At 38.0% G+C, this 18,816-nt stretch overlaps 1 protein-coding gene across 2 annotated transcripts in view; it reads left to right on the plus strand.

The window, feature by feature from the left end:
• Positions 1–18,816, plus strand: part of DENND5B (DENN domain containing 5B) — a 191,351-nt gene that overhangs the window by 98,567 nt on the left and 73,968 nt on the right. For both annotated transcript variants that reach the window (XM_043965769.1, XM_043965770.1), the window contains 2 exons: positions 458–689; positions 8,184–8,325. In XM_043965769.1, coding sequence (XP_043821704.1) covers positions 458–689; positions 8,184–8,325 — 374 coding nt within the window. The remainder of the gene's footprint in view (positions 1–457; positions 690–8,183; positions 8,326–18,816) is intronic.

Genomic DNA, 18,816 nt, shown 5'->3' on the forward strand with positions numbered 1-18,816 from the left:
TATTGAAGTTTCTAGTAAGAGATCAGGCGCTGAAATGTTGTATTAGTGGATAAAGTTGTAAATGATTATAAATTGAAAATAAAGGGTGGAGGGGCAGCTAGGTGGTGCAGTGGATAGGGCACTGGCCTTGGATTCGGGAGGACCTGATTTCAAACCCAGCCTCAGACACTTACTAGCTATGTGACCCTGGACAAGTCACTTAACCCCCATTGCCCTGCAAAAAAATCAAATAAATAAAGGTTAAGATCCCTTAAAAAAAAAAAAAGAAGAAGAAAAGAAAGGGTGTATAGGTATGTCCTTGGAGTGCTCTTGAAATTTCAGAGGGCATTTTTGTGTTAAAAGATTAGAAGGTATTATTGAAAGGAAGGACCTCAATAATGTGGATATTTTTAGGATGCAAAAGATAATAATAATAAATAGTGCTATCTTCACTAATTGCCTAATTATCTCATTACAGGCTTCTTTCTTGTCTGATCAACCTGAGCCTTATCTCCCATTCCTTTCACACTTCATTGAAACACAGATGTTTGCCACCTTTGTTGATAATAAAATTATGTCCCAGTGGGAGGAAAAAGATCCTCTACTTCGAGTTTTTGACTCAAGGATTGAGAAGATAAGACTGTATAATGTAAGAGCACCTGTTTTACGGACCTCTATATATCAGAAATGCAACACTTTAAAAGAAGCAGGTACATCCAGTTTGTAATTTAAAATAAAATTATCTATTCCCCTTTCTACATGTTATTCCCATTGTGCATGTTAATTTTTTTCTTCTTTTAATATACAACAAGGTTTTCTTCTAGTGACCTATGCTTAATGAAATTTTGGAGAGCAGTGGAGTGGGAGATGGAAGGAAGTATGCCTGCCTTTCATTCTTATTTATTTATTTTTGCGGGGCAGTGAGGGTTAAGTGACTTGACCAGAGTCACACAGCTAGTGTCAAGTGTCTGAGGCCAGATTCGAACTTAGGTCCTCCTGAATCCAGGGCCAGTGTTTTATCCACTGCACCACCTAGCTGCCCACTTCTTTTGTATTTTCTAGAGAAAGGTTTCATACCTCCTTTTGCTTTTTTAGTTTGTTAGTTTCTGAAAGAAACACAATAATAAATATGAAGCATTATAGAATGAACTAACTTCTATGGTTACGTGATTGATATATGATCATCATTATACACTTTTGTATCTTAATGGCAAAACTGTTAGCTTCTATCCCTTTATTTATGCCACTCAAGGAAGTATTTTTCAGCCACTTTTCCCTGTTCCATTCAGAGAAATCTTAGTTTTTAAATAATAAATCTAATATGCCTCCTGACTTACATAAATGCAGAAGGATTTGATTGCTATAAATAATGCAGTGGTACACACAAATAATAGTCTGATTCATAACCTCCATTAATAAAAGGTACATTTAAGTTATTGAAATGAGTGATTTTTCCCTTTATTAGTATATGAATGGAAAATTTTAGTATTAATTTTATTTTTGAGTGTGATATAGCTCTTTAATTTTTAAATGGATATGCAGAATTTGGGGATATTTACTTCTTAATGAGCTATTTTATTTTGACAAATGGCTTGAACTTAAATTCTTATCCATTAGAGGGAACAAAAAGCACACCTAGCTCCAAATCTTTAGTTAATTGCAAAATAAACTTCTATAGAAAAGAATAGATGAAAATGTATCTTTAAGCTCTTGTACTCTGCTAAGTTCTGGGGATACAGATAGGAAAGCAGGACAGTCTATACTTTCAAGGAGTTCCCATTTTAAGAAGAAAAAGTATAGAAAGCTTTGGGGACCAGTCAGAAAAAAAGGCTTCGTGGTCCTTAGGGTGTAGTAGCAAAGTACCTTGGTAAATTTCTTTTCTTTAATTTCTTTCAATTCTCTTAGTTCTACTCATAAAACCATATCCATTTCTAGTATGGAATCATTTGATAGGACCTGGGTGGCAAAAAACTTTTCCAAATTTTCACTAGATGTGTGGTCCCATGAGGCAAGAGATGCAAAATCTATGGAAGCAATTGTCAGTTTCCATCCCCACCAGAGTTGATTCTCTGGAGGATGGATTTCAGATGTGAACTGGAAACAGAGCTGATAGTCTGGGGCATGGGCAAAGGATTAGAGGGTCAGGGTGGTGCTGCTCTTCTAGGAGCTGTTTGGTTCAGTGTCTTGGACATTGTAGTCTGAGGGGGTGATGGTGGTACTTGCTTGTTTCACCAAACAGAAACTTGCCTCTCCCTCAGGGTGCCTTTCTACTTCAACTAGGCTGGCTAGCTTGCCTGCCTGTGGTTAGCACTTAGTTGATCTCTTCTTCATAGGAGTTTTTCTCCTGTACAGTGGCCGTGGGAGTTAGGCTGAAAAGTAAGGCAGGTGGTTTGGGGGAGCACCACTCTTTTGAGGTTCTTGGACTTAACTGATTATCAGTAGCAGTTTTGTCAGAGCTTGGTGGTGGTGAGACAGCAGATCATTTTTCCACTCAATGCTGGTTGAAGAAGATGGTTTGGTGGTCTGAAAGGTGCAGATATTCCCAGGGATTTGGGGCTTACAGTCATGGACTGTCACCATTTTGGTCTGAAGGGAGGTGGTGGTCAAGGTAATGGTGGTCTGACTTGCCTAAAACATGACATCATCTCTTGTCTCACAATTACAGTACCATGCTGCTTCACTTCAGTTAGGTCATTCTTCCTGCCTTGGGGTAGTGCTGTCTTTTGGAGTGATTTATTCTCTCAAATTTGTTTTCTTACCTATAAAAAAGGCATAATAATACTTACAGTGACTGTCTCATAGAAATCAGAGCCTCACCTCGCAGTTCTCTGTACCAGTGAAATGACATGTCTAGTCCCACCTAGTTCCTCTCCTTATCCCTAATAATAATACATGCAGGGGGCAGCTAGGTGGTACAGTGGATAAAGCACTGGCCCTGGAGTCAGGAGGACCTGAGTTCAAATCTGACCTCAGACACTTGACACTTACTAGTTGTGTGACCCTGGGCAAGTCACTTAACCCCAATTGCCTCACCAAAAATAAATAATACATGCAGAGGCTATTTGAATGTAGTTGATTCCCATGAAAAGAAAAAAAGGTCATTTACTTTTGCCTCTTATTTGCTTGACATTTTCTGTTTTCTTTATGTGGACTCAGGTTGCACAAGTAAATTAACCTTCAATTAATTAGGTAACTGTTTTTTGTAAATAAGCAATTCATTTCTAGAAATTTAGAGTATTTAACTGATATGCTATGCAGATGCCTTTTTCATATATAACTTTGGAGGTCTTTGACCTTCTGAAAATAACTTGGTAACCTGATAATCAGTTTCTATCAATGGTCGACAAACATTGTTGGGACTGATCTTATAGTGGGTACTACAGTGGCTGAGGCTATCCTCAGCTTTTTACCTTCTCCTCTCTTGTATCCAATCTGTTGCCAAATCTTGACATGTCTGCCTACACCACCACTCCTGAATTTTCCCCCTTTTCTTTGATCACACAACCACAACCCTAGGGCAGGCCTACATGACCTCTCTAATGTACTATTGCAATGACTTCTTATTTTCTCCCTTCTTCATCTTACCCCACTCTAATCCATTCGTGTGTCTGTGTATGTGTGTATAATTTATTATAATCAGTCAAGATCTATCTTCTCACCTTTCCTTTCTACCTTTTCCCCTCAATGAGAACACAAGAAAAACAAAACATATAGTCAGTCAAAACAAATTTTCACATTGGCCAAGTCCAAAAAACTTTTTTCTTCCATTCAGCATTCTGCATCCTTCATTTCTCTCTCAGGAGGGTGGGCAGCATGTTTCTTCACCAGTCTTCTGGAATCCTGATTGAGTCATTGATTAACACAGTAATATTCACTGAGTTTAACACAGTAATATTCACTGACATTTATATATCATTACTTGTTCATCCATTCCCCAATTTATAGGCACCCCATAACATTATCATTATTTGCCTCCTCAAAAAGAGCCATAAATATTTTTGTACAACCTTAGAGTTTGTTTGGCTTGAGACGAACTCCTCCCTTTATCTTCCTTCCCTCTAGTTCTCTTCCTCCATTCCATCCTTCCCCTCCTGTTCCTATATGCAGCTCTGTATGTGTGTGTATGTATGTATGTAAGATGAGAATAAGGTTCAAGTGTTAGCAGCTTCCCACCACCCTCTCCTTATTGTTTGTATAAGATGTCTACTTGTATACCCTGATTATGTGAGATATTTTCCTCTAACATTCTTTTCCCTCCTTCCCCCCCCCATCCTCCAGTGCATTTCTCTTTCCTTCTCTTTTCATTAAGTCATCAAAATATAATAAAACCACTCCCAAGCCTTTTTTAATTGGATTCCCTCTATAAACTCTGAGGGTGATAGGGTTCAAAGAGGATATATGTATCATCTCTCCACATTTAAATATAAACATTTTAGTCCTTTTTATGTTTCTTTTTACTCCTGCATTTGAACTTCAGAAGTTCTTTTCATCAGGAGTGCTTAGAAGTCCACCATTTCATTAAAGGTCCATTTTTTCTGCTTTAGCATTATATTCATTTTGCTGGGTAAATTATTCTTCGCTATCTACCCATAGCCATTGACTTCTGGAATATCATATTCTAATTTCTCTTATCCCTTATACTGGTGGCTGCTAAATCTTGTGGGATCCTGACTGGCTCCTCGGAACCTGAATTCTTTCTTTCGGGCTACTTGCAGTATTTTCTTTTTAACCTGGAAGCTCTCAATTTTGACTATGATATTTCTGGGAGTTTTCAATTTGGAGATTTCTTTCAGAAGACTGGCAGATTCTTTTTTGCTTCCACTTTGCCTTCTAGTTCTAAGAGATCTAGGCAGTTTCCTCTTAAGATTTCTTGAAAAACTATGTCTAGGCTCTTTTTTTGGTCATAGCATTCAGATAGTCCAAAGATTCTTAAAATTTTTTTCTCCTCAATTTGTTTTTCAGGTCAGTTGTTATTGCTACCATAAGGGGCAGCTAGGCGGTGCCCCTTACACTGCTCCTGGATTTGGGAGGAGCTAACTTCAAATCTTACCTCAGACACTTAGTAGCTGTGTGACCCTGGGCAAGTCGTTTAACCCCAGTTGCCTTAAAACATCCTGGACCATCTTCACTTGTCCTGATGTATGTCTTGCCACTGGATCTAGAAGACTCTAGAGGGAGAGAGTGAGGCTGATGACTTTGCACAGCCCTCCCTCACTTAAATCCAATTCAGTGCAAGTCATGACATCACATCCCAATGTCATGGTCCTCTTCAAGAATGAAGGACAAACAGAAATAATATTGCTACCTTACATTTTGTTCTTTTAAAAAAAATACTTCTTGTTTCTTGGAATCATTGGCTTCTATTTGATTCATTCTAGATTTCGGGGAGTTTCTGGCTTGGGCAAGGTTTTGTACCTCTTGGGCCAAGATTTTAATACCCTTTCCAATTCTTTTTTTTTTTTTTTTGCGGGGCAATTGGAGTTAAGTGATTTGCCCAGGGTCACACAGCTAGTAAGTGTTAAGTGTCTGAGGCCGGATTTGAACTCAGGTCCTCCTGGATCCAGGGCCAGTGCTCTATCCACTGCGCCACCTAGCTGCCTCCCCCCCAATTATTTTTTTCCATAGCTCACATTTCTTTTCCATTTTTTTTCCTTCAAGTGCTCCCATTTCGTTTACAAAAACTTTTTTAGGGGCGCTAGATGATGCAGTGGATAAAGCACCGGCCCTGGATTCAGGAGTACCTGAGTTCAAATCCGGCCTCAGACTCTTGGCACTTACGAGCTGTATGACCCTGGGCAAGTCACTTAACCCCCATTGACCCACAAAAAAACCCAACCAAACAAAAACCGAAAAACTTTTTAAACTATTTTTTTTAACTCTTGCTTCATCTCTTCCAGATAGTCTTATCTAGTTTGTGCCCAAGCCGCGTTTTTCTTTGACACTTTGCTTTTGTAGTCATTCTCTTCTGTGCTCATGTCTTAAAGCATTCCTACCACCAAAATAGTTCATTATGGCGGGGTTCTTTTTTTGTTTGCCTGTTCTTTCAGCCTTCTTCCTAACTTTAGACGATGTTAGGGCTAGCCTCTACTTCTGAAGGGAAGGCCTGGGCTGGTCCTGCTCCTACTTTTTAGGAATATTGAATGCTGTTTTATTCATAGATCGTAGGGGTAGGCTAGGAGCCAGCAAGATTTTGGCGCTCCCAAATTGGTCTGTTTCCCACTCCCATGGTATGAGCTCTGCAATTTCCTATCCTGGGTTTGGATCTACATAAGACTAGACTGCTGCTGGATTCAGCCCCTATCATCAGCTAACGGGAAAGCTCCGTTGGTTCAAAGTGGCAGAATTGTAGACTCACCTTTGGTCTGTGGTTCCTGCTGTTGTCACCCTCTCAACTTCTTCCTTTTTCAGTTCCCAGGACCTCCCTGCATGGGAATGCCACTCCCCTGCACAGATTCCCTTCTTAGTGTGCCCAGGATCTGTGACTCAGAACTCGGTAGTGGATAACAAAGTTTCCAGTTCATACCTATCCCCATCATAGTGACCTGGTTTGGGTCTTGGTGTGCCCTATAAGAGTCTGGGACCTCCTCTTGCCGTTGTACACAGTATCTCTCTGGGTGTTAAAGTGCTCACGTCCAGACATCATCTCTATTGTCCACAGACTTTTCTCACTGTTTCAGTATGCTGATCTGAGCTAAACAAATGGCTCACTCAGACTTTTTCTGGATTTCTCCATCAGGATTTAGTCTGGTGTATTTTCTAGATCTGTTTGAAGGAGTCTGTGGAGGAAAGCTCACTACATTGCTTTCTATTACTCCAGCTTCTTGGTTTTACCTCCTCTAATCCATTCTTCACACAACCAGCTGCCAAAGTAGTTCTTCTAAGCTACAGATATGACTACAGCACTCTCCTACTCAATAAATTCCAGAGGCTCCCTATTTCCCCAGCATAAAATATAAATTCTTTTATTTGGTTTTTAAGGCCCTACACAACCTGGGCCCAGCCAATCTTTCCAGCCTCATTATACATTACTCTTTCCTGACCTCCACTGTACAGCTAAGATGGCCTTTGCACTGGTTGTCTCCTATTGTCTGGAATGTCCTTCCTCTCTAGTCCTGTCACATAAAAACCCTTATAAGAATAAGTTCTTTAAATGATATGAGTTTATTATATAAAAGAGAATGGCCAGTTCTTGTTCTACACTAAGACTAAGGAAGAAATGAATAAAACTATATGGATTGGGGCAGCTAGGTGGCACAGTGGATAGAGCACTGGCCCTGGATTCAGGAGGACCTGAGTTCAAATACAGCCTCAGACACTTGACAATTACTAGCTGTGTGACCCTAGGCAAGTCACTTAACCCCAAATACCTCACCAAAAACCAACCAAACAAACAACTATATGGATCACTTTGATATACAGGGCTAGGACAGAAAGGAAATTTTATAAAATTCTGAGTGGAGTTGTTTATAGCTGTCCTTCCATGGACAGTTATAAATGTAGAATAGATAACCATATGTCTTCTATAAGCATATTGATGACTAGCAACAGTGACATTTTGAATACAAAATTACCCCAGTCAATAAACATTTACTAAGTGCCTACTATGAGCCAGGCACTGTGCTAAGTGCTGGGGATACAAACAGAGGCAAAAGAAAATCCCTGCCTTCAAGCAGCTCACAATCTAGTGAAAGAGACAAGCAAATTATATATACATACAAGCTTTACACAGAATGAATAGAAAATAATTAAAAGAGGGAAGGCAGTAGAGTTAAGAGAGGTTGGAAAAGCTTTCCTGTAGAAGACAGAATTTTAGTTGAGATGTAAAGGATGCCAGGAAAGCCAGTAGGCAGAGATGAGGAGAGAGAGCATTACAGCCAGAGAAAATGCCTGGAAACAAGAGATGGAATGTCTACCACAAGGAGGTCAGTGTCATTGAATCAAAAAGTATGTGGTAGGGAATAAGGTATAAAAAGACTAGAAAGGCAAGAGGGGTCTCGGTTATGAAGGACTTTGAATGCCAAACAGAGGATTTTGTGTTTGATCCTGAGGTGATAGAAAGCTATTGGATTTTAAAGAGTAGGGGTGTGGGCCTGCTTTTGTCTTCTTATAACCCCATAAAAATACCCGTGTTTTTCTTATATTGGAGTAGGAGGAAGAAGAATTTTTAATGAAAATTTTTAATGGCTTATATATTTTATTTGCAGCCCAATCCATTGAGCAGCGGCTAATGAAGATGGATCACTCTGCCATCCACCCCCATTTACTTGACATGAAGATTGGTCAAGGCAAATATGAACAAGGGTTCTTTCCAAAGTTACAGGCTGATGTCCTAACAACCAACAATAAGTAAGTACTTACTGGATTGAAGAGTTGGATTAAGTAATAAGTGAAGCACATAAGGCTCTGAATTTCAGATATGACACTTAATCAATGTGGGTTACACTTGTGAACATCTAAATTTGGAGGATAAAATTGGATTTCATCTGAACAATGCTTGATTTTTTTATTCTGCAGTAGAACAAATCAGAAGAGGCAGGCCCTTAATGTTCATCTTCTTAAAAATAACATATTGGGGGCAGCTAGGTAGCGAAGTGGATAAAGCACCGCCCTGGATTCAGGAGTGCCTAAGTTCAAATCTGGCCTCAAACACTTGACTCATACTAGCTATGTAACCCCGGGCAAGTTACTTAACCCCCATTGCCCTGCCAAAAACAAACAAACAAACAAACAAACAAAAACTATATTGTTTAGAATAACATAGCCATTCATTGCTTTGATTTACTGTAAATGTTGTGTGGTAAAAAATTATTTGTGGTAAGATTAATATTGCAGTTTTTAGCTTACTCATTTGGGAGGGGCCACACCTGGCCCACCCTGAGGTTACATATGCTACTGAGGTCAGAAGGAGAACTCTCCATAGGCAGTTTTTGAAGGACCTCCCCTTTTGGGGAAGGAAAGATTGAACGTTCCCTGAAGGGAGGTGGAGGGTTCTTCTGGGACGCTAGGGGACTTCCGGAAGGCACTCTCTCGATATTGGTGCTTGTGGTGGTGGCGTGTGTTCACTCTGTCTGGTGACTGATGGCGCTAGCAACTGTAAACTGTCCAGGGTTTGGTGAGTTAATTACAGAAAACCCTAAACTCCTTTGAACTAGCTTAATTGGAAACAGTCTGGGGTTGCATAGGTTAAGTTTAGAGTTAAGAATATTTATCTGTATTTCTATTTTCCTATTTCCTTATCTTTGATTTTTATTAGTTTCACCTTTGTTGTTTAACTAATTCCCAAGTAATAAAATCTGATCCTTTTGTGAACTAAAGCTTAGAGGCTCCTTATTGGCCTGAGAGAAATATCTAAAAAGGGCAGTTCAGAGGGGAGGGTGAACCTAAAAGGGTTCCTCATATTTCCAGGACCCCAATATTAAGGCGAGTCACCCAAATAACACTCAGTATATCAAATTTTGGCCCTCACAGTTGGTGATATTAGTTAAATACCATCAGAAAATTTGTCAGTTTATAAAAAATAAAATAAAAGAACTCTTTGAAGCATCATTATCTTTTATGATAGATGATGGCATTCAGACATAAAAGTGGTTAGATTTCAAAGTTACTATCTTTTTATTTGTTTTTTTTTAGATAACTACAATTTTTTGTTTGAAATATCAATGTTTAAATAAATTTCTTGCTTACCAAGAAGAAACTGAAGGATAGTATTAGTGCCAACAACTACCTTTTCAGAATGTGGCATACTAAATGTTGTATACAGAGTGTGCTGGACTGGCAGTCAGAAATAACTGAGTTCTAGTTTTGGCTTCACTATTAATTTATATAAGTCATGTCACCTCCATGGCCTGGTTTCAACATCTGCACAATAACTCATAGCATTTTATTGAAGCTCAAAGAATTAAGTGACTTGACTAAGACTGAGTGGCACAGGAGGGAGTCTAGATTTTCTGATTCCAAGTCCAGTGCTTTCTTGTTTAATTTTTTTTAATATTTTCTTTATTATGAACTTAATCATAAGAAGCACAATAAACACATGAAAATAATATGAAAGAGGATGGCATATGAAACCATGAATTTCTGTTAAATAATTTGTTTTTGAAAGTACACGTTGCTTATAGAAATAAAATTGCCCTACTTATGTCCCCATCTGAACTTTTTGTTTTTGTCTATGTTTTTCTTTTATCCTTGTTTTTTTTGGGGGGGGGAGGGGGTGTAGTTTATTTTTTGCATCTGTCATCTTCCACTAACTAGTCCCCTTTTGGGAGCAGTTTGATGTCAGAGTGAAGAAACTGAGTTTAAATCTGACCTCAGGCACTTACTAGTTATGTGACCCTGGGCAAGTCACTTACCCTGTTTGCCTCAGTTTCCTTATCTGTAAAATGAGCTGGAGAAGGAAATGGCAAACCACTCCAGAATCTTTGCCAAGAAAATCCCAAATAGGATCATGAAGAATCAGACCATGACTAATTAAAAAAAAAAAAGGTAGGCAGCTAGATGACTCAGTGGATAGAGCACTGGGCCTGGAGTCAGGAATACCTGGGTTCAAATCCAGCCACTTACTAACTTTGTGACCCTAGACAATTTACTTAATCTCTGATTGCCTTAACCCACTGTGGAAGGAATTAGCAAACCACTTCAGTATCCTTGGCAAAAAATCCCCATGGGGTCATGGAGAGGCAGATACTACTGAACAACAACACTCCCCCACGAAGTAGCTCCTGCCCTTGTAACAAGTATAGGCAAGCAGGATGAACTAACATGTTGACCACGTTTGAATATACATGTCTCATTCTGTATATCCAGTCTATTTCAAGTGCTCTTTTCATTATACTAATAAGGTGATGTCATGACTTGTGGTGATTTGGATTTAAGTGAGGCAGGGCCATGCAAAATCACTAGACATCAGGATGAGGGAGATGGCCCCCAATATTTAGTTAAATAATTTACTGAAAAATGTCAAAATGGTTGATTATCCAATAATAATGGAATCATAGTATTGGTTGGTGAATACACCTGAGGAATGAATGAAAATAAGGAATATAAAAGTGTCTGGAGACAATGATGTATGGGGCAACATTGACAGCACAATGTGCTTTGACTATTGTTGTCTATGTTTCATTTTCCCCCTTGAACCTTTTGAGACAAAATTAAGGAAAAGATTTCTGTCAGTAAGTACTTATAGAATGAGATCCTGCTGGTAGTGGAGAATGTAAGTAAAGTTGGAGGATATGCCTTAGGATAGATCATTTAGCTCTTACCCTAGAAATAAAAGTCATACCCTATACTTTTTGTCCCTGACATTTGAAAGCTGGCTGTGTTGAATAATTTCTAAGGCCTGCACTACAGAGATCTGGGATATTTGTCCTAGAGGCAAAAGCATTCAATACTTAAAGTATTTTAAGTACTTTTAAAAGTACTTCTACTGGGGCAGCTAGATGGCACAGTGGATGGAGCACGGGCCCTGGAGTCAGGAGTACCTAGTTCAAATCCGGCTTCAGACACTTAACACTTACTAGCTGTGTGACCCTGGGCAAGTCACTTAACCCCAATTACCTCACTTAAAAATAAATAAATAAAGTACTTCTACTAAAGTGTGGCCTTGCTAGAACTTAATAGGCCTTAGATGTCTTTTCTGTCTTGTGCTGTGCTGTTTTAATAGTCAGAGACAATTTAAGAGGTATTTCTCTTTCTCTGCTTATGTAACAATATTAAGAGAAACAATGGTACACCCAAGAACCTAAGGAATTACCAGCTTGTCATTTTAAGGGCTTATGTCTCACAAGAAGGCACTTGAGCTAACAGTCACAGAGTTAGACAGGAGAATTTTAGAGCTGAAGGCTGGTTAACAATGACATAGACCACTTCCTTTGCTTCATTTTATAGATAATTAAACTGAGATCCACAGATATTAAATGATGTCCCCAAGGTCACACAGCTGACAAGTGGCAAAAGTAGAACTATAAGTTAGGCCTTCAGAACCCCAGCCCAGGATTGACTTCACTATGGTCATGCTGCTCCTGTTACTGAGTAGGAGTGTAGTGAGTGCCCAGTTCTGACACATTTTGGAAGCTTACAAAGATTTTTATTTCTATATATTTATATTATTTTGAATAATATGGGAAGGAAGTAAAGCAAAATAATTTTTTAGTTTTTGAAATCTTTACAATGTGCTACTTCATAAGTTCTTTATCAGTTTTAGTACATGATGATTGCACACTTACATGATTTGATACTGTTAGAATCATACAGTGGTGTGTGGATTATTTGGGACAAGCATTAAGTTTAATATGGATTCATTTTTTGACAGAATTTGTCATATGTGCATACTTCTTGACATGAGGCTGGTTCAGAAGTTTGAGCTTAACTAGATGAATGAAGGAATGAATATAAATGAATGAAAAATTATTTCTCAAGTGCTTACTACATTCAGAGGACTCTATCAAAGTCTGGAGATACAAAGAGAAATATGGAGACATCCTCTATTCTTAAGCAACTAACATTCTTATTAGGGAGACCATATGTAAGATTTCAGCAGCAAGTTAAATGGAAAGATACATGGAAAAATGAAGAAACAAAGCAAACTCCAAGTTTGTAAAGCAGTAGGACTAAAAGGATAGTGGTAATCCCTAAGAGTAATGCAATTTGAGGGCAAAGATAATGAATTTCTGGTTTTAACATATTGAGTCTGAGATGCTTATAAAATGTCCAGGTGATGATATAAGACTGGAACTCAGGAGAGAGTCTAGGGCTAGATCTTGGAGTCATTTGCATAGAAATTATATTAAAACCCATAACAACTGATGAGATGACCAGGAAGATAGAGGGGAAAAAGAAGAGGGCCTAATTAATACCTTTGTAGTACACTCACATTTAGTTACTAGTGATCTTCCAATTGCCAGATCCTATTCCTTTTCTCAGTCTTCCCTCATCTTGACCTCTCTGCAACCTTAGGCACTATCAAGTCACCCTGTTAATACTCTTTTCTCTTAAATTTTCAAGGTACCACTTTCCCTTGCTTTTCTCATTCTTCTTTGCTGGATCCACATACAGGCCATGCCCACTAACTTGGATGTCCCAGAGAGCTCTGTCCTCCCCTCGTCCCTTCTCCCTCTATACTATTTCACTTAGTGATCTCATCAGCTCCTATGGATTTAATTGTTATCTCCATGCTGCCTATGGAGCCTGTCTGTCCTGTCTATCTACTTATCTGCCTATCTACCCTCTCTGATTACCTCTAGTCTCGCAGATATCTTAAACTGGAGGTCCAGTAGATATCTTAAGGTCAATATGTCCAAAAGAGAACTCATTATCTTTCTCCCTAAACCATCTCCGCTTCCAAACGTCTCCATTACTATCAGGTATACCACCATCCTCAGTCCCCCAGGCTCACAGCCTTGGTATCCTGGACTCTTTACTTTCTCTCACCCCATATATCCAATCTGTTGCCAAGGTCTGTTGATTTCACTTTCGTAACTTCTTTCAAGTACAGTCTCTTCTCTCCTCTGATACTGCCATTATACTGCTGCAACCCTCATCATTTCATGCCTGGATTCTTGCAATACCCTGCTGATTGGTCTGCCTGTCACTAGTGTCTCTCCACACTCTGGTCAATCCTCTAGTCAGCTACCAAAGTGATTTTCCTAAAGTACAGGTCCAATCATATTATTTATACCTCCCTCCATCACCCAATAAACTCTAATGCTCCCTCTCACCTGTTTGGCAATCAAAGCCCATCTTAACCTAGCACTCTCCCACCCCCCCCACTTTCCATTCTTCTTACCATGTCTCCCTCTCATCTCCACCTCCTGGCTTTCCTGACTTCTTTTAAGTTCCAGCTAAAATCCCACCTTCTTCAGGAAGGTTTTCCCAACACTTCCCTCTGTTAATTATTTCCTCTTTATCATATATATATCATGATGTTTTTATCATGTTCCTATCAGTTGGTCAATAAACCCTTATTTAGCACTTTCTAGTTGCTACACACTGTGCTAAGCACAGAGGATACAAAAAGAAGCAAAAGATAGGCCTTACCCTTAAAGAACCAATAATCTTATGGATTGGTAGGGTTTATACATATTTTTTTGTTTATTGTGTTTCCCATTTGATTTTGTTCTCTTTGAGGCCAAGGACTGTCTTTTGCCCTTTTTTTTTTTTTTTTTTTGGTATCTCTAGTCATCATTGAGCACATGCTTGGCAAATTATAGGCACTTAATAAATGCTCACTGACTGAAGACTCACATGGATACTGACTTAACAAGGAGACTGTGAAAGAACAATCCAATAGGTGAAAAGAAAACCAAGACAGTGCAACGTCAAGAAAACACAGAGAAGGGGGCAGCTAGATGGCGCAGTGGATAGAGCACTGGCCCTGGAGTCAGGAGTACCTGAGTTCAAATCCGGCCTCAGACACTTAACACTTACTAGCTGTGTGACCCTGGGCAAGTCACTTAACCCCAATTGCCTCACTAAAAAAAAAGAAAAAGAAAACACAGAGAAAAGAAGATATTGAAGAGAAAGGTAGTCAATAGTATCAAATGATTTAAAGAGATAAAGATTTATAAGAGGTCATTAGATTTGGAAATCATCATTAGTAAATCTTTAGTTTCGAAAAATTTTTTTCCAAGCAGTTTTGGTTAAACATTGAGTCCGTACCCAATTATCTATAATAGCCTTTGGGTTTATTGAACCCTGGAAAGCACAGTAATATTTATATACCTTTTCTCAAAATGGTAAACAATAAGTCATCAAAGACAAATAACTAGCAAAGCCAAGATAGTGGATTAGAGGAAGCAACTTAGCTGAACTTTCAAGATTCCCCTTCAAGCAACTTTAAAATAACACTTAAAATCAAATTTTGGAATGGCAAAGTGATAATGTCAGGTGAGAAATTTCTCTGGCCTAAAAAAACTTAGGAGTTCTTCCCAGCAGTACAATGATCCAAGACAATTCCAAAAAGACTTGTGATGGAAAATGCTCTCCACATCGAGGAAAAGAACTATGGAATCTGAATGCAGATCAAAGCATACTATGTTCACTTTTTTTTTCTTTCTTATGCTTTTTCCCTTTTGTTCTGATCCTTCTTTCACAACATGACCAATGTGGAAATATGTTTAACATGATTGTACATAAGTATCCTATATAAGATTACTTGTTGTGTTGGGCAGGGAGGAGGGAAGGGAAGGAGAGAGAAAAATTTGGAACTCAAAATCTTACAAAAATGAATGTTGAAAACTATTTTACATGTAATTGGGGGGGATAAAATTCACTTAAGTAAAAAAAAAGAAAACTTAGGAGGTCATCAGGAGACATCTTTGACACCAGAATGGAGGCCTATCTAGAGTCTAGACATGATGTGGCAGCAGCAGCAATGGCAATAGCAGCAGCTTCAGGAGTTCTCAGTTCAGAGACACTAAGTGGGTCAGACAACTGCTCAGAAAGAGATTACAGGGGAATCTTTGCTGGCACTGAGTACAGCAAATGAAAACTGGCAACTCTGTTGCCTATATGCAGTTCTGGGTTGCACTGGGTATGCAGAGAGGAGCACTGGTGATTGGACACAAGGGAGCACACACCCTGGTCACAGTCCCACGGCAAAGAGGACTGCAAAGTGTATCTGCAGGAGAGCAGGATAAAGACCAGAATGCAGACCAGAAGAGCAGTGACTCATCTCTCTGAGAATTACACCACCTAGGAAGCATAAAAAACTTGTAAACCACCAGAAAAAAGCCTGAAGCTTGAGACAGTGCCTCACTACTCCCAGGCCATCAGAGCCCAACTTTAACATAAAGTTCAAAGTCAAGAAATAGGATTGGAAAATGAGCAAACAACTAAAAAAGAATTTGGCCATAAAAAAAACTACTAGGCTGGGCAGCTAGGTGGAGCAGTGGCTAAAGCACCGGTCCTGGATTCAGGAGTACCTGAGTTCAAATCCGGCCTCAGACACTTGACACTTACTAGCAGTGTGACCCTGGGCAAGTCACTTAACCCTCATTGCCCAGCAAAAAAACAAAAAACTACTAGGCTGACAGGGAAGACCATGATATACATTTAGAAGAAGACAGTGATGTGAAAAAGTTACCCAAAAAGCCTCAAAGAAAAATACTAATTTGACATTTCTAAAATATATACTGAATATAGAATTGAGTCAAATTTATAAAAATAATAACCATTCCCCAACTGATGGTCAAAGGATATAAATAGGTGATTTTCAGAAGAAATCAATGCTATCTGTGAAAAAATGCTCTAAATCACTATTGATTAGAGAAATGCAAATTAAAACAACTCTGAGGTCCCACCTATGAGAAATGACAAATGCTGGAGGGGATGAGAGAAAAATAGGTACTCTAATGAACTGTTGGTGAAGTAATGAGCTGGTCCAACCATTCTGGAGAGCAATTTGGAATTATGCTGAAAAGGCTACAAAACTATGCATACTCTTTGACCAAGCAATAGCACTAATACTAGCTCTGTATCCCAAAGAGATGAAAGAAAAAAGAAAAGGACCTATATGCACAAAATATTTATAGCAGCTCTTTTTGTGGTGGCAAAGGATTGGAAATTGAGGGGATGATCACACATTGGGGAATGGATTATTGTGGCAAGTTGTGGCATATGATTGTGATGGAGTACTATATTGTGTGTGTGTGTGTGTGTGTGGAGTACTGTTGTGCTATAAGAAATTATGAGGGAGTGGTTTCAGAAAAACATGTTAAGACCTATATGTATCAGCAAAGTAAAGTGAGAAGAAGTGCACAATAACAGCAATGTTGTAATGATGATCACTGTGAAAGACTTGACTACTCTGATCAATACAATGATCTAAGACAATTCCAAAGGACTCATGATAAAAAAATACTATCCCCCCCACCAGAGAGAGTGCTAATGAATTCTGAGTATTATTTTATTTATTATTCAAGTATTATTTTCCTATTTTATTTTTCTTGCCTTTTTTTGAAATATGGCTGATATGGAAATGTTTTGCATGATTTTTATATGCATAATTGATATATTGCTTGACTTAGTAGATGGGGGCTGAGAGAGGGAGGAAGACAATTTGGAACTCAAAATTTAAAAAGACAAAAATGTTTAAAATAAATAAAAAATTGAAATGGCAAAAGTAAAAAAATTTCTAATCCTTTCCCCTCACCATAGGAAAAAAATAAATAACTTGCCTTGTCTATAATGAAGAAACACTAGAGGTTTTTCCAATAAAGTATCTGAGAGTTTATCTAAGGGCTTCTAAACTCATGGAACCCACAAGGATAGACTTCAGGGCCTCTATGAACTTGGATAGGAAAAAACCTGACTCCTTATTTTCACCAAAATATTTATAATAGCTCTTTTTGTGGCAGCAAAGAACTGGAAACTAAGGGGATACACGTTATTTGGGGTAGTGGAATATTATTGTGTTGTTAAAAAGAAGAAAGACATTTTCAGAGAAACCTGGAAAAACTTTTTTTTTGTTGTTTAATTAATAAAGTATTTTTTTCCCGTTACATGTAAAGATAGTTCTCAACTTTTGTTTATTCAAGCTTTCCAATTTCAGATTTTTCTCCTTCCCTCCCCTCCCCTAGACAGCAGATAATCTGATACAGGTTATATATATATATATATGTATATATATACATACACATTGAACATATTTCTGCATTAGTCATGTTATAAGAGAAAAATCAGAGCAATGACGAAAAACCTCAAAATAGAAAAACATCAGCACCCAAAACAAAAGAAATAGTATGGTTCATTCAGCATCTATACTCCACAGTTCTTTTTTTTTTTTTCCTGGATTTGGAGATCCTCTTCTGTCATGAGTTCCCTGGAACTCTTCTGTACCATTGCATTGGTGAGAAGAATATAGTCCATCACAGTAGATCAACACTCAGTGCTGATGATACTGTGTACAATGTTCTTCTGGTTCTGCTCGAAACCTGGAAAAACTTTTAAGAATTGATGCAGAGTGAAGTGAGCAGAACCAAAAGAACAGTTTCTACTATAATAACAAAATTGTAAAAATGATTGCAATAGTCAGCCATAATTTCAAAGTATTGATGATAAAGAATGCTACCCACCTTCTGAATATCAGTATTGTACTAAATATGTAGAATAAGACACATTTTGGGACATGGCTAATATGAGAATTAGTTTTGCTTGACCTTAATTTTTTATTACAAGAGCTTTCTTTTTCTTTTTTTTCTAGTGGTAGTGGATAGGAAATGGGGGAGAAGTAAATGCTTGATAATTGAAAAGTTAGTCTAAATAAGAAATAATTCGTAATTCTGGTTTCATAAAATTGAAAGACTTCTGTACAAGTTAAATGAATGTGGTTAAAATCACAAGGGAAACAATTAATTTTGAAAGGATCTTCCCAGCATACTCTCTGATAAAAGTCTAATATTAAAGATACATGTGTATATACATATATGGAATAGAAACATAAAGGAGAATGAGTCATACTTCAGTTGATAACTATCCGAAGGATGTAAACAGGCGCTCTTCAAATGAAGCTATATAAGCTATCAATAATATTCTTAACCAAAAAAGGGGATAGAGGCAATTAAAAAAATAAACTAGATTATTTTGATTACATGAAATTGAAAGTCTAATACAAAATTAATTCATTCAAGATAAGGAGGGAAGTAGTTGACTTATAAAAAATAAAATTAATATATAAAATCTTTCTATCCGATTTCTCAGGTAACGGTTTGATATCAAATTATGTAGACAACTAATAGTGATATATAAAATCAACAGCCATTCCTCAAAAGATAAGTAGTCAATGGATACGAATAAGTAGTTCCTAAAAGAAGAATTTAAAAACTTTTAATCATGTGAAAGAAT

Source organism: Dromiciops gliroides, chromosome 5 (assembly GCF_019393635.1).
Source record: "Dromiciops gliroides isolate mDroGli1 chromosome 5, mDroGli1.pri, whole genome shotgun sequence".
In the NCBI taxonomy this organism is placed as follows: Eukaryota; Metazoa; Chordata; class Mammalia; order Microbiotheria; family Microbiotheriidae; genus Dromiciops; species Dromiciops gliroides.